Source organism: Lagenorhynchus albirostris, chromosome 20, assembly GCF_949774975.1.
Source record: "Lagenorhynchus albirostris chromosome 20, mLagAlb1.1, whole genome shotgun sequence".
Classification (NCBI taxonomy): domain Eukaryota; kingdom Metazoa; phylum Chordata; class Mammalia; order Artiodactyla; family Delphinidae; genus Lagenorhynchus; species Lagenorhynchus albirostris.
In genome coordinates, this window is record NC_083114.1 from 44,338,196 (window position 1) to 44,361,202 (window position 23,007).

The 23,007-nt window shown below is 49.1% G+C and overlaps 1 protein-coding gene across 1 annotated transcript in view; it reads left to right on the forward strand.

The window, feature by feature from the left end:
- The window catches only part of ITGB3 (integrin subunit beta 3), a 52,400-nt gene that overhangs the window by 14,930 nt on the left and 14,463 nt on the right, over positions 1-23,007 (forward strand). The window contains exons 2-10 of the mRNA XM_060134771.1: positions 555-640; positions 8,261-8,456; positions 9,979-10,231; positions 11,428-11,590; positions 12,229-12,390; positions 14,221-14,316; positions 14,949-15,038; positions 15,756-15,890; positions 17,373-17,802. Coding sequence (XP_059990754.1) covers positions 617-640; positions 8,261-8,456; positions 9,979-10,231; positions 11,428-11,590; positions 12,229-12,390; positions 14,221-14,316; positions 14,949-15,038; positions 15,756-15,890; positions 17,373-17,802 — 1,549 coding nt within the window. The 5' untranslated portion in view covers positions 555-616. The remainder of the gene's footprint in view (positions 1-554; positions 641-8,260; positions 8,457-9,978; positions 10,232-11,427; positions 11,591-12,228; positions 12,391-14,220; positions 14,317-14,948; positions 15,039-15,755; positions 15,891-17,372; positions 17,803-23,007) is intronic.

Consider the following 23,007-nt stretch of genomic DNA (forward strand, 5'->3'; position numbering starts at 1 on the left):
GCATTCTATGTACTTGGATCCCAAGATATATGTATTGGGAAGCTTGAGAAGATTTGCTTTCCCCTGGCAGGCCAGTAGGACACTGCCATGGCGGTCACCCCCCACCCCCATATTTAGACCGTGTGTTAATGTTAGTGCATCCGGGCTCTGAATTCCCTGTGTAGCGGCTGTGACTAAGTCACTAGAATAATTGGAGAGAGGGTACGTTGCCATGGCTCTGGGCCTGAGATTTTCATTTGTACAATGTAGGTGTCAAATCAGTTGTTAATTAAAGCCTTTCCGTCATTTATGATCTGACACTTGCTCCATCACTTGCCATCACAGTGACCTCATCAATTGAGGGCTGTGATGAGTTTCTCCTGACCTTCCTCATTTTCCTTCTCCCTTACCAAACAGCCTGTGTTTGGTACATGTCCATGGGATGGGTAAGGTGTATTTGTGTGCATCTGAGAGCTGTAAACCTGGGCATTTGGGAAAGCTGGGAAAGGATGGGGGCAGACCAGGTACTTTGTCATGTCAGATGAGATACTAATGCCTCTGTCTCTCTGTTACAGGGCCCAACATCTGTGCCACACGAGGCGTGAGCTCCTGCCAGCAATGTCTGGCTGTGAGTCCCATGTGTGCCTGGTGCTCAGATGAGGTAAGGAGCAGATATCCCACTTTATTTCTTCCCCAGACTTAGCTGCTTTTGTGTAGAGACAGACCCATGGGGATATCTCCTTCCTCCTAAGTATACAAGCCCCTTGTCCCTTCTGAGCAAAACTAGGGAGAAGCCTTCCCATTGATGGCCGTCGAAGGGAGCTGTCATGGGCTGTTGCTGGGAATGCCATCCAGAGTGTATTGCGTGGCCCCGGCCTTAGGCAGAGTGGTTAGGCCTGCTGGCCTCTCTGTAGCCATTGCCATCCTTTACCACACTTTGCTTGATTTTTGTTGGGGTGCAACACCCCCGAGAAGCAGGGCCTCGGGTCTCAAAAAGGGAGGCGTGAGAGGGTTATAGGTACAAAGGGGATGCTGGCTTATGAACATTCCAGAATTTTTAAAAGGCAAGCAAGAGAGGGATCTTGCGCTTGTGTGGGGGGCTGTTTAGACAGAGGATCTCTTCTCTTCCCTTTTCCTGTCTGATGACTGGACCCCCATGGCTTTACATTTTCCCCTTTCTTTCTCCTCTTCCTCTCCTTCCTTCCTTCTCTTGGGAAGGTGTCAATGAAAGAAAGAGCTGGGCCAATTTGGTGAGGCTGGGAGGGTGACAGGAAAGGGTTAGCTGTGTCTAGGCAGAGGATTTGTTGTGTCTGGGGCCCTAGGGAATGAGTGTGTCTGAGGGAATGGCTGTGTTTGTGGCTGGGATGGGAATTTGGAGCTGGCAAGAGCTGGGGGGTGAGTGTGGCTGGAGAAGGTCCAGTGATCACAGAGTCTGGGGCTGAGTCATGGGCCTGGTCCCCGGCAGGTGGTTACCTGAGCTCCTGGCCTGGCTGCGTGTCAGCCACCTGAGGTGCCCTCTCCGTCCCTGCCCTCTGCAGCTCCGTGACTGCTCTAACTCAGGCCCTCATTCTCTCTGCTTCTCTTCCCAATCTGCTGAGTTTCCTAAAAAGGCAACCTCCCTGGAAGGCTGGTGGGGGGTGGGAGCCGAGAGGCTGTGTTTATCCCTCAACGAGAGGACAGCCAGAACGACAGAGGCCAGCCCAGCACACTGCTTTGGCCTCTGAGCAGTTCAGCACGAGAACTGCTTCCAGAGGCAGCTGCCCAACATCTGGGCCACATTGACTTCATTTAGCAAATGAGATATTCCCTGGGGCTGGGAGTTGGGGGTGGGGCTGGGTTGAGTGAGCCCTTCCCCTCCACCCCCGCAGGTTCTCCACCCCTCTGGGCTGAATTGGCTGCTCAAGTGTGATGTGGCCTCCTCCCTTCTCATTTGCCGTATGCTCCTTCCCTTGGTCACCATCGTGATATTATTAAGCTTCTTTTACGAGGAAGTTGGAATTCTGCAGCTGAATCCTCGAAGAAGGGAGAGCTGGATGGGGAGGGCGCCTCATTGGATTGGATGGCCTGTAGCTGGTTGGAGCAGAGGGGTAGCCAGGGCAGAAGCCCTAGTATCACTCAAAAGATGCTCCCCTCTCTTCAACCCAAAGCAAGACAAAATGGAGAAACTGTGGTTCAGAGGAGTCTGGGATTCTTGGAATGTCTGTCACCTGTCTTGATCTGCATAGGAACAAGCCAGGTAACTGGCCTGCTGAGGCCATGCTGAGGCCTGACCAGACAAAGCCCTTAGGTCATGTGACCAGAATTTGGAGATATATGTAGAATATTTATTGATGGCCGTGGTGAATTTTTTTCGCATGGGGCATACCAAGGTGGGAGGAGGGAAGAAGGAGGGTGGGAAAGGTACCAGGTAGGATCAAAATATAATGTAGGACTAGCCTAGGGATGGGGGATGGAGTCAGAGAGAAGACGGGTGTATCCAGGACCAAAGAAAACTAATGAGAGGAGATAGATGGTCCAATAAGATATTTTCTAGGAGGATGGAATTTAAAAAGGAAAGTGTTTTTTTTTGTTTTTGTTTTTTTGAGTGATAAAGTCAGATTTATTGCTCTGGATTGAATCAGTGGACAGGACCTAGGGAGGGGGAGGGGGACACAGGAAGTTAGTCAAGCATCCTCCTGGCCTTTGCTGAGTTCTCAGCACCCTGGGGAAGCGGGAGGGCCAAGGGCTTAGTGAATGACTACAGTTATCTAAGAGGGGAGGAAGGGTAGCAGAGGAGACCAGTGTGGGTTAACATTTGTCAACCAGGGAGAAATGGGAGGTGGGAATCCCGGACTGTAACTTGAACAGGACTGCTGTTTTTTTCCTGAGGGCTTCCCCTGCACTGACCAAGTTTAACTGCTGAAAGTGTCTTGGCTGTTGATTTTAGAAACCAAAAGTGAACCATCTGGGCCACTTTGCATGTGATTTGTTGAATAATCAATCCTGGAGAGCCCTCTGCTCCTGCCTCTCTTACCTTGGCTGTTACAGGCAGAGTTGGCAGTGCCTGGAAAAACAACTGGTTGGGCTCAGCTTTCCCTGGTCCTGGAGGACAGCAGCTCTGGGTGTGGATAGCAAGCCCTTGGCTGGGTAATAGGAAAACATAGCCAATGTGGATGAGTGCAGAGTTTTGGGCTCATCTGCATAGGGTGTGTTCTTGGGGGACTGGATACTGATACGGGTTGGGGTGGTGTGCTGTCTCTGGACTGTGAATCTAGCAGAGAGGCTGGCTTCACAGAGAGGTTCAGCTTGTGGTCTTGGCCTTGGTGGCATCATGTTGGCATCTAGAACCTTCCAAATTTGCCTGCTGGTAAGAATCACCTAGGGTGCTTGTTAAATATAAGGGTTTCCAGGATGGACCCTGAACCTGTTGCATCAGAATGGGTTGTTACAATAGCAAGTTTGGCAAATATTGCTAATTGAAGGGGCTGATCATTGGGGTCATGATGGGTGGAGCTGGAGTTAAGGTTGCCAGATAAAATACAGGACACCCCAGTTAAATTTGAATCAAACAACAAATACTTTCAGTATAAGTATGTCCCAAATACTTTTAGTATAAGTATATCCCAAATATTTACCAAATTTGGCAACCCTAATGCGGAGAGAAATACTAGGAATTCTTCGATAGTTGTGAGTGCACGTCAGAAGGTAGACCTGCTCACACTCAGCCTGACATCCATGGATAAAACAAGAAGAAAGAGTTTGGATCCCACAAAGAAGAAGACTCTAATAGGACTTACTTCTCATTTTTCTTCTCTGCCTTTTTGGTGGGAGGAGGTTTAGGCCACTGTTTAATTCCTTTTTAGTCACTAATATAATTTCATTCTCACTTCTCTGCTGCTTTTTCTTTCTTCCTATTTTTGTTCTTAAGCTGGAGGGCAAACTCTCATCTTGAATGTTTTGCCCCAATTTGTTATCATAAAAAAAAAGGCATAATATTAAAAGTGCTCCTCCCTCTGTAAACAGTGGGGTGTGAGTATCAATAACCATAAACTAAAATGCTTTCCTTTTCCTCTCCTTTCTGTCCCCTCCACACCTCTGCCTCTCTATGTTCAAGTGATTTCTTGTCCTTACCAGATGTCAAGAGAACAATGTTCATTTTTTTGGATTGGAGGCATTTGTTAGCACTCTGGGGAAATAAAATGTACCACCACCTATTGTTCCTTGTCCTCCAAGAAAGAGTATGCAATAATAGCAGTAGTTAGAATGGTAATAGTAGAAAAGAGTCGCCTATTTGAATCTGTTTGTTTATATCAGATCAAAAGGATTTGAGTATATTTGACTTCCGTTGAGATTTTTATATTTTGAAAGCATTTCACAGTTTTATCCCCTGTCCAACCCTGTGAAATAAGTAGAATAATGACAGTTATTCATGCTGTCCTTTCCCAGTTTCTAAAATGGGATTAATGGAGAATGGGACTAAGAGCTGAATTCCCGCCAGGAGAGGGCGGGAGTTCAGCTCACACTGCACATGGGGTGGGACCTCCCACTGCTGTGCTCTGGCTCTCCCCCTGGGGCTTGGTTATCTTTGCCCTTTTTGTGTAACATCTGGTTTCACTGGGAACTGGAACTTGAACACTCCTCCCCCCCTCCTTCCAGCTTTCTCTCTGAGTAACCTGGACACATTCCTTTTACCTTCTCAGCCTGGGTTATTAAGAAAGGAATGTGGCCCAGATGTGTTGAGGTCAGTGCCTTGGTGTCCTTTCGGGACAGCAGGCTCTCAGGGCGAGCGTGGCTGAGGAGCAGGCCTGACCCCTGATGTCAGTCAGCGACCAGAGAGGGAGGGAAGGAGACAGTTTTTGTTTCTTAGTGTTTAGATTTCTTCGGAAATTCATAACAAACCATAAGCACTGTCAGCAAGGCTTGGCACTTCAGACTTTCTTCTAATAAACACTGCCACGTTAGGAAATGGGAGTCAGGAAACCCCCGCCAAGATATTCTCTCCCTGCACCGATGCAGCCTGAAGATACACAATGGCCTTGCTGTTCTCATTGTTTCCTGGTCTCCCCCTTCCCTCTCTCTCCTTCAGCATCTGTCTTAGTCCTGGAAAGGATCAGCAACTCAGGGCATCTCGGTCCATCCAGTCATTGCCTTTTTTGGAAGGTTTTCTCTCTGGGGTTTTGTGGGACCCTGGAATCAGAGATACAGTAGGGAGTTTTTTGAGCAAGAAAGAGACTGCTTCCTGAGAGAGAAGGATTGGGAGAGATGGACAGAAGCAGCAAGAATTGGGGCACAAAAACGTGCAGTGTTCGTGAGTTCTCCCTTCTGCCATTCTGTCCCTGGCAGAGGGACCTGGCTGGGTGAGGGGAGGGCATCTTCATCTCTCTGAGGAGCTCTGATGTCCTGTTGGGATCTTCTGAACCAGGAAGATTAAGTCTCATGTACCATTTCCCATTGCTGATGGGAAATGGTTTCTCTACCTCAGACCCGTGAAGAGGAAGAAGGAAGCTGCTGGCTTCCGGAAGCTCTTTCCACATTTTGCCCGGGCTAGGGCGGTCCTCATGCCATTTGTGTCCGTTCAGGCTGCTGTAGCAAAAATACCACAGGCAGCCTGGCTAAACAACAAACATTTATTTCTTACAGTTCTGGAGGCTAGGAAGTCCAAGATCAAAGTAGCAGCAAATTCAGTGTCATCGATGGCCGTCTCCTCACCATGTCCTCCCATGGTGGAAGGGGCCAGGGAGATGTCTGGGGCCTTCTTTTAAAATAAGGGCACAATCCCATTCGTGAGGGCTCCACCTCATGACCTGTCACCTCCCAAGACCCCACCTCCTAATACCACCACCTTGGAGATTAGGGTTTAATATATGAATTCTGGGGGGACACACATTCAGTCTGTAGTACTGTTGGTGTTGTTCATGGTCCCATCCACATGGGGAAGCCTTTCTGCCTATCAGAGGAGGGCTGGGCAGGAGTGGGAGAGGGGCGTCGGGCATCGGGAGGGGTTTAAGCTACAGACTCCTGAGTTTCTGAGTATGGATGTCTCCTTGTGGCCCAGTCCCTCTCCTGGAAACATGGCTTCCAGTCACCTGAGGGGCTGAGGAGGCAGAATGTTATCTGTCCTTCCCACACCTCCCGTATCCCCATCTTGCATCCTGTTCCCTACCTGGTGCATTCTCAGGTGTGGCTGTTCCCGGGACTGTTTCTTCTACATTCCTGCTTCTCTGCCTTGATTCCCGCTCTACACAGAATGCAATACAACGTACCATTTTATGAGGATAATTACAGTCAGACAATCCAGTCAGCATCTCACTTCTGCCACTTCTTAGCTCTGTAGCTTTGGGCAAAATACTTAATTTCTCCAGACCTTCGATTTCTTACTTGTAAGATTGGGTTCCTCATTTGTGAAACCTCCAAGCCTCAGGTTTGTAATTTGTACAATAATAATAATTCCAGCATTCCAGAACCGTGATCAGGAGGATTGCAATAATCCATGTAAAGTGCTTCTTCTGGTATCTGACATGCAGTGAGTACTCCATAAATGTTAACACTGGCTGTTCTGGGATATTGGTGTGGGTTATTCAGCTGACTTCTGGAAGTGGTGTGAGAGGGGGTGGGTAGGGATGTGGGGGATTGTGGGGTTGAAGGCCTAGATATTTCGAAATAGGTCCAAGGAGGGGTTTTCTAGCTTTGCAGGCAGTTCCCCCAGCCTGGCAAGAAGCCCTTATGGGCTTGCGCCCACACGGTGCTGGCTAAGTTTGCTGAATGTCAGAGCAGGAAGGGACTGAGAACACCATGTCATCTAACCCCTTTAACAGGGGTGAACAGGTGAGGGAACTGAGGCTCAGTGGAGTGAAATGACTTATCTGAGGTCACAGGCTGGTTAGTGGCAGACCTAGGATTGAACCCATTTCCTGATTTCTAGCGTTCATTCCAATGCAGCATGTCCCCCGTTCAATACTCAGGTGGAAACACACACCGAGCCCCAGAGGGCTGTGGGATACACACCGGGGTGTTTGGAAGGGCACTCAGTCTGCCATTTGGCCAGGGTGAGGGAGGAAGCTGAAAGTGATAGGACAGGCTCTGATCAGTGGCTTGACATCATGGGATTTGCCTAAGCTTGTGAAGTTTATTCAAAATTAATTTATCCAGGAACTATTTATAGAACATCTTACAATAATAGCTAAGATTTATTGAGCATTTACACTATGGCAGGCACCGTGCTATGTGTTTTACACACACTGTCTTATATGGTCTTGCAGAACATCCCTGTGAAGCTGGGGCTATTATTATTTTCATGTTATAGGTGAGGAAACGAAGCCTGGAGAGTTTAGGTGACTCGCCCTAGTAACCAGCTAGTAAGAGGCAATGCTGAGATATAGTCTCAGCCAATCTGTGCTCTTAGCGCCTACTCTCTGCTGCTTCCCCATATCCTCCCCCCATCACCTAGTTGTCAGTCTCGCGTTGTGTGCTGGGAATAGAGGGGAAGTGAGACACACATAGTCCCTGCCCTCGTGGATCTCACACCCCAGCCAGTGTTTCAACACAGTGCCTTCCAAACTGTTTTGACCCTCACTTACAGAAAGACATACATTGTTATCATTATTTATTATACATATTATACCCTACTCCCCAACATATAAACCTTTCCCGGGACGTCCCTGGTGGTCCAGTGGGTAAGACTCCACGCTCCCAACGCAGGGGGCCCGAGGTTTGATCCATGGTGGGGGAACTAGATCCCGCATGTTGCAACTAAGAAGCCCGCCTGCCACAATGAAGATCCCTTGTGCCGCAACTAAGACCTGGCACAGCCAAAATAAACGAATAAAATAAAAACTAAATATTAAACAAAAGAAGCTTAAAAAAGATTTAAACTTAAAAAATAAATAAACCTTTCCCAAAACAATATTTACTTTTACCACTTACACACTTTGATACTTTCTATTCTGTTATGTTGCATTTTAATAAATTGGTGGTTGAGACCTACTACATTGATTTTTGAGACCCACAGGCGGGTTGCATTTTACAGTTTGAAAAACACTGGTCCAACAGGCCTCTTACTGTACTGTTCCTCTTCCTACCTACCCATCCATGAGCAGGCACCCACCCAACCTTTCTGATGCCTCAGTCTCCCCCTTCTGTACAACAGGCCTAGGGGCTATCTTAGGAAGGACCGCACGAGTTCATTTATGTTGGTTTGGCTCCAAAGTGCTGGGTAAGCTCTAGGCTGCTAGGATGTGGCAGAGCCTGCAGGAAGCAGAGAACCACCGTAGCTCTGATCACAGGGCTTCCTCTCGTCTTACAGGCTCTGCCTCCGGGCTCGCCCCGCTGTAACCTGAAGGAGAATCTGCTGAAGGATGACTGCGCCCTGGAGTCCATCGAGTTCCCCATCAGCGAGGCCAGAATCCTGGAGGCCAGGCCCCTCAGTGACAAGGGCTCTGGAGACAGCTCCCAGATCACTCAAGTCAGTCCCCAGAGGATTGCACTCCGGCTACGGCCAGGTGGGGTTCCTGCAGAAGTAGCTCACAGTGGAATTGGGGTGGGAAGAGAAGGATGTGGAGGGAAATGTGGGCAGGAGAATGGAAGAAAGTGGAAGGTTTGGGGTCTTGAAGTCAGAAGATCTGAGTTTGAATCTTGACTCTTCCATATATTAGCTATTTGACTTTGGGCAAGTTACTTAACCCTTCTAACTTAGTAGGTACACAAAAAATGTTTGTTTCTTCTTTCCCCCAATGCCTGTTTTACCCAGCACATAGCTTTTTATTGAAGCTCAAGTGAGTCTAAGATGAGAAAGCAAATTGTAAGCTCGTTTTCCATGTAAGATTGGGGCAGGGCATGCATGGGGGCACAGAAAATAGGGCAGGAGACCTTCAGAGGGGGGAAGGACTAGGCTAAGAGACAGGCTTTTTTAAAAAAAAATATTTTTGGCTCCATTGGGTCTTTGTGCTGCATGCGGGCTTTCTCTAGTTGCAGCGAGAGGGGGCTACTCTTTGTTGCAGTGTGCGGGCTTCTTACTGCGGTGGCTTTTCTTGTTGCAGAGCATGGGCTCTCAGCATGCGGGCTTCAGTAGTTGTGGCACGTGGACTCAGTAGTTGTGGCTTGCCAGTTCTAGAGCGCAGGCTCAGTAGTTGTGGCTCACGGGCTTAGTTGCTCCGTGGCATGTGGGATCTGCCCGGACCAGGGATTGAATCCGTGTCCCGTGTGTTGACAGGTGGACTTTTAACCTCTGCGCCACCAGGGAAGTCCAGAGACAGGCTTTTCTGAAGCACTCATTTTGACTTTTCAATTAAGTCAAGAATTTAAGAAAGTACCTTCTACGTGCAAGGCGTATATTGGTTACTATGGGATTCAGAGAAGGGTGGGACATAGTTCCTACCTTTTACAGAGTCTGAAGTGTAATAACTGCCAACACTTCTGTGACTCAGGGTGGTAGACCCTTGGGACCCAGAGGACTAGACAGATGAGGATTTAGAGAGGGTGGAGACTTTTAGAATGGAAAAGAAGAGGTTAAGGGCTTCCCTGGTGGTGCAGTGGTTGAGAGTCCGCCTGCCGATGCAGGGGACACGGGTTCGTGCCGTGGTTCAGGAAGATCCCACATGCTGCGGAGCGGCTGGGCCCGTGAGCCATGGCCGCTGAGCCTGCGCGTCCGGAGCCTGTGCTCCACAACGGGAGAGGCCACAGCAGTGAGAGGCCCGCGTACAGCAAAAAAAAAGAGGTTAAAAGTAGGAGGGTCAAGAGATTGGAAGAGGAATAGAATTGCAAGGGGAGAGGAAAAGGGACCAGGGCTTTCAAGTTTGGTTTGATTAAAAAGTTACTTCAGGGAATTCCCTGGAGGTCCAGTGGTTAAGACTTGGCGCTTTCACTGCCAGGTCCCGGGTTCAATCCCTGGTCGGGGAACTAAGATCCCACAAGACGAGTGGTGCCGGGGGGTGGGGGGGAAGTTACTTCATCCCAGCTGTGTCCAAATCTACTTAAGTCTTAGAGGGAGAAGAGGCGAAGAATTAACGTCCTTCTGCCTTGCAGATGATTCGAAGAATTTCTCCGTCCAAGTTCGGCAGGTGGAGGATTACCCTGTGGACATCTACTACTTAATGGACCTGTCTTATTCCATGAAGGATGATCTGTGGAGCATCCAGAACCTGGGTACCAAGCTGGCCTCCCAGATGCGTAAGCTCACCAGTAACCTGCGGATTGGCTTCGGGGCCTTTGTGGACAAGCCCGTTTCACCATACATGTACATCTCCCCACCAGAGGCCCTCAGAAACCCCTGCTATGAGTAAGTCTCTCTTCTAGAAGCCAGGGCAGCATCTCTCCCCGTTGCCCCAGACAAATCCAAGTCCTGCTTCCTCTTTCTAGTCTAGGGTAGCTTTGTTGGCTGCCTTCTGGCCAAATCATATCTCCTCTCTACCATGGTCTCCCTGTCCGGCAAGTGGGCCAACCCATTGATCTGGAGTGTTGCATTAATAGAGTCCAAGACTGTTTGGAGACCTAGAAAGGAAATCCATCAGCTTCTTGGTCTAGGCCACGAATAAATAGTATAAGTGGATAGAGGAGTTATGATTTCAGAATGATTGATTCCATTGCTATTGTCCTCGTTATTCAGGATATGAGTCCTGCAGGGTTAAAATGCAAGAAATTAAGTCCTAGAGGCATAGGAAAGAGTGGAAATGATATTTGTTGAACCCTCTAAGAGCATAAGTTGATGTGTCCCTCTGTTGAGAGTTGGACTTACAACTGAATGGCTTATTTATTTGTTGGAGACTATGCAAATCCATGGATTATGATTTAAAATGATGGTTACCGAGCCTGACGAGGTATGAATTTACTTTTTAGACTCGAGAGTTATATGATGTGCCTTTTTAACCTTCTGTCTGGATTGTAAGGTTCCCCAGAAATTGTGTCAGCCATCAATTAAACAAACCATTGGACTGGGGACAGAAATGCTCCTGTTCGGCACAGATCTATCAATTTATTGATAGTTCAGGGACATTAAGTTATTGATGAACTTTTGCTTTGTTGTTGTGTTAATGTTACTTTAGAGAAGTGTTAAATATAAAGTGATAGCAACAACAACTAGAGCCTCACTCTGATCTAAAAGCTTTACATCTATTAACTCATTTAAGCCTCACAGCTCTCATGAGATATGTGTTATCATGTCCCCATTTCTTTATAGGTTAGTTATAGAGAAGCTTGCCTAGGGTTCCATGACTAGTAAGTCAGGGAGCTGGGATTTGAACCCAGGTAGTCTGGTTCCACAGTTCGCTCCCTTATCCTCTGATCTAGCTGGAGATTAGGTCAATGTGATGCCTAGGTAATTTGAAGGGTTTGGAGTCTAACCTGTCTGGGTAATGGTAGTTGTATAGAACTCGCCTGGGCATTCCACTGTCTATATCTGTCCCCCTCTTTTCCCTCCCACTCCTCATGCAGCCTTTTCCATCAGATGTCTGCTTAAATCATTCCTTCCCTCCCCAGTATGAAGACCACCTGTTTGCCCATGTTTGGCTACAAACACGTGCTGACGCTAACTGACCAGGTGACCCGTTTCAATGAGGAGGTGAAGAAGCAGAGTGTGTCACGAAACCGAGATGCCCCAGAGGGTGGCTTTGATGCCATCATGCAGGCTACCGTCTGTGATGTAGGTTTGGAGGGCGTGGAGTGCCAGGTGTGGGTGGTGCAGATCAAAACGGGGAGGGAAGTGGCTCACCTGCGGGGATTTCTATGTGAACTACGAGATAGGAACTAGGCAGAGCTTTGTACAATTTGTACAATTTGAGCAACAGGTTGCTCCCGATCAGCAGCCTCTGCTTGTATCCGCTCCCTGGCCAGAGCTGATACTTTTGGGAACCTCAGTGGTCCCAGATGTTTTCTGGGGGGAGGATCTTCTCTGGAAGTGTGTCAGAGTCAAGGCTGGGTTCACCTAACCTCAGCAAAGTGGGCAGATGTCCAGATGGGATTTCTTCTAGCCCAGCCCAGCTCTGCAGATGCAGATGGGTTTCTAGATGGGCCATGTGATTATCATTGAAGAAGTTCTCTTTGGAGTTGAAGTAGGTGTCTTTCAGCTGCTTGAAGTAATGAGCCCTGAGACTGTTTTCTTAAGAGAACAGAAACCCCTGAGTTGGAAAACTCCAGCTTATGTTCCAAGGACTAGGACTGAGGCCCTTCTCCAAGACAACTTGTCTAGCCCTTCAGATGGGGAGCTTCTTGGGTCTTTGTTTTGTATCAGTGACATGGCTAAAGTCGCTGTCTCTCTTTTGCCTTTTTTTTTTTTAACAGGAGAAGATTGGCTGGAGGAATGATGCCTCCCACTTGCTGGTGTTTACCACTGATGCCAAGACCCATATAGCGCTGGATGGAAGGCTGGCAGGCATCGTCCAGCCCAACGATGGGCAGTGTCACGTGGGCAGTGACAACCATTATGCTGCCTCCACTACCATGGTGAGATTCTCGGTACCACCTATGGTTCCTATTCACTATGGCCAGGACTGCCCTAACCCAGGCAGTCTTTGTGTGAATATGAAAATGGCAGCCCTTCCTCTGGGCAAGGCTCAGGGCTCTTTTCAGCCCGCCCTCACCTCTCCCACCTACTGGACACCCTCATCCAGGGTGCCACCTGTACAGCCACTAGAGATGGTCCTGACTGTGGTCGGTGTTACCACTGCCTCCAGCACCAGCAGCATCGTCATGGCATCCAGAGTGGACCCAGAGGACTTCTGCAGGTCCAGCTGGAAAGCAGGCCATCCTGTCGACTGTGCATGGATTAGCCCCTCTTGGAATATCATGCTCACTTGTGGTTATTGGAAGAAGACAGAGGAAAAAGAGACAAAGATCCTCAAAAGCATAGAAAGCCAGTCCTGTGAGGAAACGTTAAAGGGCTCAGAGTCCTTTAGCTGGAATAAAAGAAGGCTAAAGGATGCTTTAGCTGATCCATGAGAAGACTTTTTTTTTAATTTATTTTTTATTGAGGTAACATTGGTGTATAACATTATATAAGTCTCATGGGTACAACATTATATTTCTACTTTGGTGTACGCTACAGCGTGCTCACCACCAAAAATTTAGTTTCCATCTGTCACCATACAGTTGATCCCCTTTATCTATTTCTCCCTCCCCACAACCCCTTCCCCTCTGGTAATCACTGCTCTGTATGAGAAGGCTTCTTATAAGTTGTTTTCTGTATAAGTTGTTTTCATCTAACCGTAGAAGGTTAAATAAGAGGAGAGGAGTTTACATTGAAACAGGAGGAATTGCAGTAAGCCATAAAGAGAACGTAGAGCCCTGCAGAATGCTGCCACCCTGAGTATCTAGAGGTGTGAACTCTTCATTTCTTAAAGACAGTGTAGCAACTACCTCATCTAGGTGGCTTAAAGGTACAGCTGTGAAAAGGAACCTGAGTTACATGATCTCATGAGCTCCCTGAAAGGTCTAGGATTCCAGGGACATGTTCATAATTTACCAGCACCCCCATTTTGGCTTGAATTCTTTGGTGTCAGCCATATACAGGTTGAGCACTACCAGGCAATGGGTGAGTCTGTAATGATTGACACCTAGTCTATGCAGGGCCTTACCAGGGGCCAAGATAATAAGACTATATAAGGTCTCACCCTTAGGGAGATTTTGGTTTAGTTGAGGAGATGTGGTACCAATAAGAGAAGATGCATGATTACAGCTAACTGGATAGAATAGTTGATGAGGATTTTAGGTGTTCAAAAGAGGAAAGCTCGTCATGAACTGGGATGATCAGGGAAGGCCTCCTGGAGAAGGTGGGACCTGAGCTGGGTCCTAAGGAAGGAGGAGCATTACCAAAAAGAAGGCCACTCGAGGTGGGAGAAAGACAGTGGGCCAGCTCGGTGGTAAGTAGAAGGGGGAGAGAGGTGAATGATTGGAAAGGAAGGTTGAGACCACATGGTGAAGGATTGCAAGCAACAACCCAAGGCATTTGTCAGTAGCTGCAAAATGGGAGGAAGCTTGAAAACAACGAGGTCTGGCAGTACCTGACCTGTGGAAGCTGCTCCTTGGTACGAATGCATTGAATTTGAGTAGGAAGACAGAGGTGCTTAGTTTTGGCACTACCAGCCTGTACCTCTTTATCTATCCTTAGAGTTCACAACTGGGTTTGTGTTTGCCTCACATTGTCATGGGGTGAAAAGGTTTAAATCCCACCACTGTCAGGGCCATGGCCCAAACCACCCAAGTCCTAAGGCTTAGAATTCATGGATGTATGTGAATAGACTTCTTAACTAACCATCACATCCTCTCTTTTCATAGGATTATCCCTCCCTGGGGCTGATGACCGAGAAGCTGTCCCAGAAAAACATCAATTTGATCTTTGCAGTGACTGAAAATGTAGTCAATCTCTACCAGGTGACTATGCCTTTGGGGCTTCCTGGAGTGGGAGTGGGGCCTGTGATGGGTGGACTTGTCTCAGGGAACCAGCCCACACCAACTTTGGCCATGGTCCCTAACTGGGAAAGACCCAGGAGCTAATGATTCCTCTCGACGGTCTCTCTCCTCCAACTTTGAACCTAGCAGGATAGGTGTGTTGATGTTTGCAGTGGTGGAGGGGAGTAATTCAGTGGGGAGAGGGGTGTGAGAGGTTCTCTATAATTTTGCTCAGTGCTGAAAAACTGCTAGATATATTCCTGGCAGTGACAAGTAAAATATCCCATCCTGGGCTTCCCTGGTGGCGCAGTGGTTGAGAGCCTGCCTGCCGATGCAGGGGACGCGGGTTTGTGCCCCGGTCCGGGAGGATCCCACATGCCGCGGAGCGGCTGGGCCCGTGAGCCATGGCCGCTGGGCCTGCGCATCCGGGGCCTGTGCTCCGCAGCGGGAGAGGCCGCAGCAGTGAGAGGCCCGCGTACCGCAAAAAAAAAAAAAAAAAAAATCCCATCCTTCCCTCAAGTTTCATTTCAAGACCCTCAGTCTGATTTGGGGAGGGCTTTTGGAGACCACCAGCTTCATCAGTCATGCCCGGACATCTCTGTCTTCCTTTCTAGAACTATAGTGAGCTCATCCCAGGGACCACAGTGGGGGTCCTGTCTACTGATTCCAGCAATGTCCTCCAGCTCATTGTTGATGCTTACGGGGTAAGTGTCTTACACTGGGAATGGGCCTGCTAAGAGTCCACTTCACTTGGCATTACCCAGGAGGGCTCAGATTTGGAAGTCCTGGCTGCAAGTCCACCATGCAGCTTTCACCGCCTTCCTCTTCTTCTTCCAGAGGCCAGGAAGTGATAGCCAGCACTGGGAGGACTGCAGCCTTCTGAGATAGAAACGGCTCAGAAAGGAACGCCCAGGAGGCTTAGGAACAATGGGGGAAGAGCTTAGAGAAGGTGGAAGAGAGAGGATGGGGATGGTGATGAGGACGAGCAGGGCCCTGAAATTGAGGGGGGCGGGTGCAGAGTGATGGAGATCTGGGCTCCAACAATAGAGCAGAGAGGGAGCTGAACCATGGGGAATGTGAGGTTGATGAAAGATCAGGTAGAAAGTGCTACTAGCCAAGGTGACCAGTATTAGCACTCCCTTCTCACACGTCCGTGAGTCCTGCAGGAGGGCGTAGCTAGTTTAGATTTTACCCAGACTCACCTAGAAGCAAGTGGAGAAAGAGAGAGAGCAGGTCTTGGGCTGGAAATATAGCAGGAAACAGGCTCCTAGGGATGCTCTGGCAGCTTGCAGGTGGACCTCAGCATCTGGCACTGCAGGTGAGTCCAGGACCATCTGGGAGGTTTTGCTTGGGATGTAATTGGCTCCTACTCATTTCCTCTCAGCCGATTTTCTTATCTTCTCTTGCCCTTTTCTGCTCAGAAAATCCGCTCTAAAGTAGAGCTGGAAGTGCGTGACCTCCCTGAGGAGTTGTCCTTATCCTTCAACGCCACCTGTCTCAACAACGAGGTCATCCCAGGCCTTAAGTCTTGTGTCGGACTCAAGATTGGAGACACGGTGAGGTGGGCTGGGCAGGGGCTGAGGCTGTAGCTCTGACCTTAGCCTGTGCCCCAGAGCGTCTGTGGGCACCCACCCCTCCCTTCCCTGTACCTTCTTTCTGAACGTCCTTACAAGTTAGATGTAATGGAGCTGCCAGCCTTTTCCTCTGAGGCTTCTGTTGCCTAAACCTTCTCTATCCGTTAAGTAACTTCACCATCAGGATTTTTAAAAACTTGCGTTTAGGTTACCTCTGTTTATGCACAGTTGATTGCAAATGAAAATATTTCTACCTTCAGCCCCTAACTGGTCTCCAGCCTCCCCTAAGGTAATGCCTTTCTTTGCTTCACAAGGTAAAACAGCAGTGTCATCTATAAATATTTATTGACCACCGACTTTGTGCCAGGCATTGTTCCAGCTGCTGAAGATTCGGCAGCAAACAGAATAGGCAAAAATAGCCACCGTTGGGCTTCCCTGGTGGCGCAGTGGTTGAGAGTCTGCCTGCTGATGCAGGGGACACGGGTTCGTGCCCCGGTCCGGGAAGATCCCACATGCCGCGGAGCGGCTGGGCCGTGAGCCATGGTTGCTGAGCCTGCGCGTCCGGAGCCTGTGCTCCGCAACGGGAGAGGCCACAACAGTGAGAGGCCCGCGTACCGCAAAAAAAAAAATAAAAAAATAGCCACCCTCGAAATTAACACAACATTTTAAATCAATTATACCCCAATAAAAATTAAAAGGAAAAAAAATAAACACATACACACACAAAATACCCACCCTCCTGGAACGTCAGAATGCAAATGTTCATTTTGCCTCTCCAGTCCGTCTATAGTTTTCCCTCCTTAGTGGCTGGTTCTTCTCTGCTTCTGCCTTAGGGGAGAGGGGTTGGTGAAAGGGGTGGAAAAAAAGAGGGGATATCTATAGCTATATCATCTGTATCTACATCATCTCTGTCTATATATCTGTTTCCATCCATCCATCTCTCTATCTTCTAGGCACATGTGCACACACCCTATGTAAAAAATATTGGCCTGAAACATGTTTGATTGCATAAGTGATGAAATGTTTTGTGGAAATTGCACAGTAGACTCTGAGCCTGTGGTTGGCCACTGTGTGGTGTGAAATAGTGCTTTGTATATCTTGATGATATTACGTAATCAGTCCCGCTAGCTTATTTGGCCACGGCAGAGCGTTTGTAAGATCAAAGGTTCTTTTCTGCTTGAGCTGGTTTATTTTCACATATGGAATTTTAGAAAAAAGCTATCTGTGATTGTAAACCATGTCTACACCCAGCCAGATATGTCCCAAGTGCACAACTATCCCCAGGCTCTTGCTTTGGCTTTGCAGACCGTGGTGGTGGGAAGGCTGAGGAACTCCAGCTTGCTGGGGGACAGGACACCCAGTTTGGGTATTCCTGGGCAGGGCAGGGAACAGCTTCTTTCCCTCCAGGGCTGGAGTGTCAACAGGGTCCACCTGTGTCTGAATGCGATCTTACTTTCCATCCAGGTGAGCTTCAGCATTGAGGCCAAGGTGCGTGGCTGCCCCCAGGAGAAGGAGAAGTCCTTCACCATCAAGCCTGTGGGCTTCAAAGACAGCCTCACCGTCCAGGTCACCTTCGACTGTGACTGTGCCTGCCAGGCCCAGGCTGAGCCTCAGAGCCACCACTGCAACAACGGCAACGGGACCTTTGAGTGTGGGGTGTGCCGCTGCGGGCCTGGCTGGCTGGGGTCCCAGTGTGAGTGCTCAGAAGAGGACTACCGTCCCTCCCAGCAGGACGAGTGTAGCCCCCGGGAGGGCCAGCCCATCTGCAGCCAGCGGGGCGAGTGTCTCTGTGGCCAGTGCGTCTGCCATAGCAGTGACTTTGGCAAGATCACGGGCAAGTACTGCGAGTGTGATGACTTCTCCTGTGTCCGCTACAAGGGGGAGATGTGCTCAGGTGAGTAGAACTGCACACCCCTCCCGTCCTGGTACCCCCACACACTCACACGTCCGCAGCCTCTGGAAATGGATGCAGGCCAGGGCTTGAGGTGGGCACAGGAAGGCCCGGGGGCAGAGCGAGTAGATGGTGTGCCACTCCAATGGCAGGAAACAGAAATGAGTTTCTCTTTAATCCTCTCAGCTCCCTCTGCCCTTGCTCGAGGGGCACAAGGAAGAGAAATGAGCATCTGCTTCCTGGGGCTTCTCTCCTAGAAGAGGGTGGGAAGACGTGGGGAAACTTGAAAGTGAAGATAGTTTTTTTTCTTTTCCTTCATCTGCCCTTCTGCTAGTATTTTGTCACTGGTTCCTAATCTTTTCGAGGATATGGACCAACCCCTTTTTAAGTTTAAAAAAAATCACTGACTGATGGTAATTAAATTTTTAGTATATCTAGGTTTGGAAACTACATGATGTCAGAATATGTAATGAAGTTAGTAACATTTATTTATTTTCAAACAATTATTTTACATGAATTTATTTTTTCATCGCAAAAGACGTGGAAAATGGTAGTGTATATGCAAGATACGGAGCGCATTTAATGTGCTAGTATCCTTAGACAATGACTGGAAAATAGTGAGCTCTTATTAGATGTTGGTGAGCTCTTATTAGATGTTGGTGAGCTCTTATTAGATATGTTGGTGAGCTCTTATTAGATGTTGGTGAGCTCTTATTAGATGTTGGTGAGCTCTTATTAGATGTTGGTGAGCTCTTATTAGATGTTGGTGAGCTCTTATTAGATGTTGGTACTATTTTGTCATCACTATTGATATACTATTACTTTTTGTACTCTAGATTGCTGTTGTCCAATATGGTGGTTATTTAAATTTAAATTAATCAAGAGTAAAGTTTAAGTACATTTAAATCTAAATCAAATTCAATAAAAAAGAAAAAGTTTCATTTCTCTGTCACTCAGGAGCCACCTGTGGCTAGCGGCTGCCCTTTTGAACAGCACAGATGTTTATTGGATAGCACTGCCGTAGAGAGTCCCAGCCTGCAGATTGGGGGTTATGAATTTGAGTCCTTCTACCTGCAGGGTACTGCGTTTTGTCCTTCTCATTACAAAATTCAGTAAAATCTTGAGGCCCACTGGTAATCTGAAGCTGGTTTCACCTTGCCCCAAAGCCCACTCCTGGGGTACTTCGCCAGCTAGAAGAAGTGTAGCCAACGTTAATGTCGTCTTTATCTGCAGACACACTGACAACACTCCCAGAGGCAGTTAGGCAGTCTGAGTTGTTCCTGGGCACTGGGGATACACTTCTGCTGGGGTGTAGTGGACTGTGGCTTAATCCCTCTTGTGAGAGATAGATTGGAGATATGTGCAAATTGGTTGGGACTGGTTTGTGGGTGTCTTGTGTGGCCAATCAAAGAGAGATTATCATCGGCTTCTGGGGTGATCAAATCCATGACCCACATTGGCTTCACTTGCATAGGGGTTCTAACCAGCTGAGCTAATTTACCCAGATGTTCACTGTAACGTCAGCCTTTCAGAAAGCCTGATGAGGAATGGAAATGTGTGTCGTGCTGAAGCCCAAGTAATACAAAAGCAGCTCCTATGTGTTATCTGCAACATTGTTTCCTTTACTCATATTTTTAAATTAATTTGTATTGGAGTGTGGTTGCTTTACCGTATAGTGTTAGCCTCCACTGCACAACAGAATGAATCAGCCGTACACATACAGAGATCCCCTCCCTTTCGGACTCCCTCCCACTTAGGTTACCACAGTGCATTAGGTAGAGCTCCCTGTGCTATACAGTTGTTTCCTTTACTCATGCCAGCAAAATTCGAGAGAGAGATTGGAGAGAAACGGTATCAGAGAGATTATGGGAAAGAGAGATCAGATACGCACAGACACACACACACACACACGCATACACACAGATCAATCTGAATTAGGGCGTGAGGCAGAAATTTCAGTTCCTTCTAATATTTAATAGTATTTGCATCATATTCTAGTTTCCAAAGGGAATGGTTAAGTTTGACATGGGAGACCCATGAGGAGAAGTTTGGGGTTGAGGGGAAGAGCGTTACCCTAGGAGAGGCCTACGCATAGCTTACGGGGGCACCAGGGATGGAGGGAGGTCCTCTGCTCCTCTGTGGCCTGATTGTTCCTGGTCTGATTGAGGCATGTGGGAGGGACCCCGGCCAGAGTGTGTTTCCTTTGGCTGCCGGCCACACTGAAGCCACAAAACAAAGCTGCCGGGGTCAGCAGCGCTGGTTCCTGCCTCCCAGCAGTGCAAGAACAGCCCGTCCTCAGTGTGCTCCTGCCAATTAAACGAGGGAACCCCGGACAGCCGCCGCAGCTTCTCAGAGGCCTCCCTCTCCCTTCCTGCCAGGGTGTTGGGTGCCCGCTGGCCTCAGGTCTGGACCCTGTGGTGCCATGATCACGTTCTCCGTTGACAGAGAGTCAGGAACACATGCTCCCTGAGCACCTGCTCTGTGCCAGGCCCTCGGTCCATATGGGTGAACGGGGCTCATGCATGATTCCTGACCTGGCCAGGCTTATAGCCCAGCTCACCATTGTCCCTGCCCAGAGCTGCTGGCCTGGTCTGTTTTTTTTTTTCTTTCTTTTTTTTTTTTTCTGCGGTACACGGGCCTCTCACCCCTGTGGCCTCTCCCGTTGCGGAGCACAGGCTCCGGACGCGCAGGCCCAGCGGCCATGGCTCACGGGCCCAGCCGCTCCACGGCATGTGGGATCCTCCCGGACCGGGGCACGAACCCGTGTCCCCTGCATCAGCAGGCGGACTCTCAACCACTGCGCCACCGGGGAAGCCCTGGTCTGTTCTTTGCTCAAGCAGGGGCTCATGAGGCAGGAGCACTATGCCTCGGCCATTGTTTCAACCCCTGGACGTCCCTGTCCTCTCCTCCCCACCGGAGGCATGGTCTTCTTGCTCGCACAGTTTCAGCACCCCTCAAACGTCAGGGTGTGCATCCTTGTCGTCAAGGGACTCTTCCACCTGCCACATCCGTGAACATAGATTGATCAGGCACCCACGTGAGCCAGGTTCTGTGCTGTGTGCCGTAGTGTTGTGGGATAAAGAGGCATGAAAAAGACAGTTTTGCTCTCCATTAACTTACCTAAGGAGAATTCACAGCACGAGGCAGAACCTCCCAGATCCTGGAAGTGGGTGTTATAGGAGTCCTCCGGAGAGAGACTCACTGTGGACAGGGGAGGCCTGGGCGGCTTCATGGAGGAGGTGGGAAGTCAGAGGAAGGGCTGGCTCATAAAGGAGGGCGGTGGAGTGAGGCATCAGCCCAGAAGGTCAAGCTATATAGAGAGAGTGACTTCATTCCTTCTGACCTGGAACACCGGCCCCTCCCTTTCCTCCTCCCTCCCCCCCCCCCCCCCCCCCCCCGCCTTCTTCCCTACCTCCCTCTTCTTTCTTACACTTTCTCTTCATTTCCCACCCTTCTCCCCTGACTTTCCTGTGAACCCGTTTCGCTGGAGGGGTGCCAGTCCTGTGACATTACCACACTGTGGCTTCCTTTTAAGGGTTGACCCTGCCGGGGCCTTGGAGTCAGCCTAGTGACACTGGCCTGCCACTTCCACTCCCAGCCTCACTCCCTGGCTGGCCTGCACAAGTCTTCTCAAAGATCGCTTTGTTTAGCCTCACAAAGGAAACACTATGGGACAAGCGTTTCAGAGGAGACGGAGGCCTCTGAGTGCTGCCAGGCCTCTGTGATGTCTTTTCTGGGAGGTGTGGCCAGAAGCTGGGTGTAGTGGACACTGTGGGGTCCCACTCTGCTGGCTGGCCCACCCATCCCCCAGCTGCTGGTAGGGCTACTGATAATACCTCACAGCTGCCCCTCCTCTGGAGAATTGTATTCAGCTGACAGGACCTGGATTGCTCTCAGAGCTTGGCTAATGACTGATGGACAGTGGGGTTACACAAAGCCAATCCCTTTGCCTCAAGGTTATCGTGGTACCGTTCATGTTCCTGAGCCCACCGTGGGATCAGGCTGCGGGGAGTCTCCGGATGAGACCGCATTCCTGCCGGCCTTTGCCTCCTGCCCTGTCCTGCGTCCCTCCTTCCCTTCTGCTTCCCCAGTAAGTCACTGGAACAAGAATCCTCACCACAAGCTATACTGCCAGGGAACCCAACCTCACAATGCAGTCTTCTTCTTTCTCCACCCTTCTGCCAGCCCGGTAGCTCTACTCTCTAGATGTCCCTGGCAGCTGGGGCAGATGAGGTTGTATTTCCCTTCCTTCTTGGGAAGCAGACACACACACAGTGAAGGTGTGTCTGAGTCTTGAATGCCGGTGTGGTTCCTAGAGGATTATGCTGGTATCACTCATCCTTTAGTGGGTGATACCCATCCAGAGGGGGACCCATAGTGGCCAATGGACATTTATCAGACCCACCGGGGTCACCGGGGACAGGGCTGCCAGCTAGTTGCTATCTGAGCTTGGCTGTGTACCACCCTCTCCTCCACCATCTTGGGGCCCATCTCCTCACACAGTGGCATCGTTTTCAGACCAATTCAGGTTACTTCCCCCTTGCTCCCTGCCTTTCCTCTGATTAACAATCAGATTTCTATTGTTCACCCACTTCTTCCTGTTTCAGAATCCTGCAGAATGAGTCACCTTTCTGTAGGGTTTAGGAGCCAAGTTTACCAATATTCATTGGTAGATGAATATTAGGGGAATACAGTGTTGAGAGTTAATGCCTACATTTAAGCCGTCCAACCCCCCACCCTAGTCTCTCTGTCCCGTTCCTATACTCATGTAGGAAAGTGAATAGGTCTTTCCTACTAGGGCTGACGGCTCTTTGCAATACTATGATAATACAACCCAGGGCACATGTTGGTGGAGGTTTGTGTGAATTTCCAGGAATTTAACTAGGATGTAAGCTCCGTGATAGTAGGGACCTTGCCTGTCTTGTTCACTGCTGAGTCTCCAGTGCGCAGGTTGTGGTATGAGCTCAGTAAATATTTGTTGAATGGATGGATAAATAAACATTAATGGCATGCCTACTCTGTACCAGATGTTATGCTAATCACTGTTGTTGGAAAAATGAATATGATATGTGCTCCCCCATCAGGGAGCTCACAATCCAGAAAGAGAAACAGATAAGCAAGCAAATGGGTTGAACATCAGGGTTGAAATAGAGGTATTTATAAGTGCTGGGAGAGCACATGGGCAGCCAGTTGCTTTGGCCTGGGGAG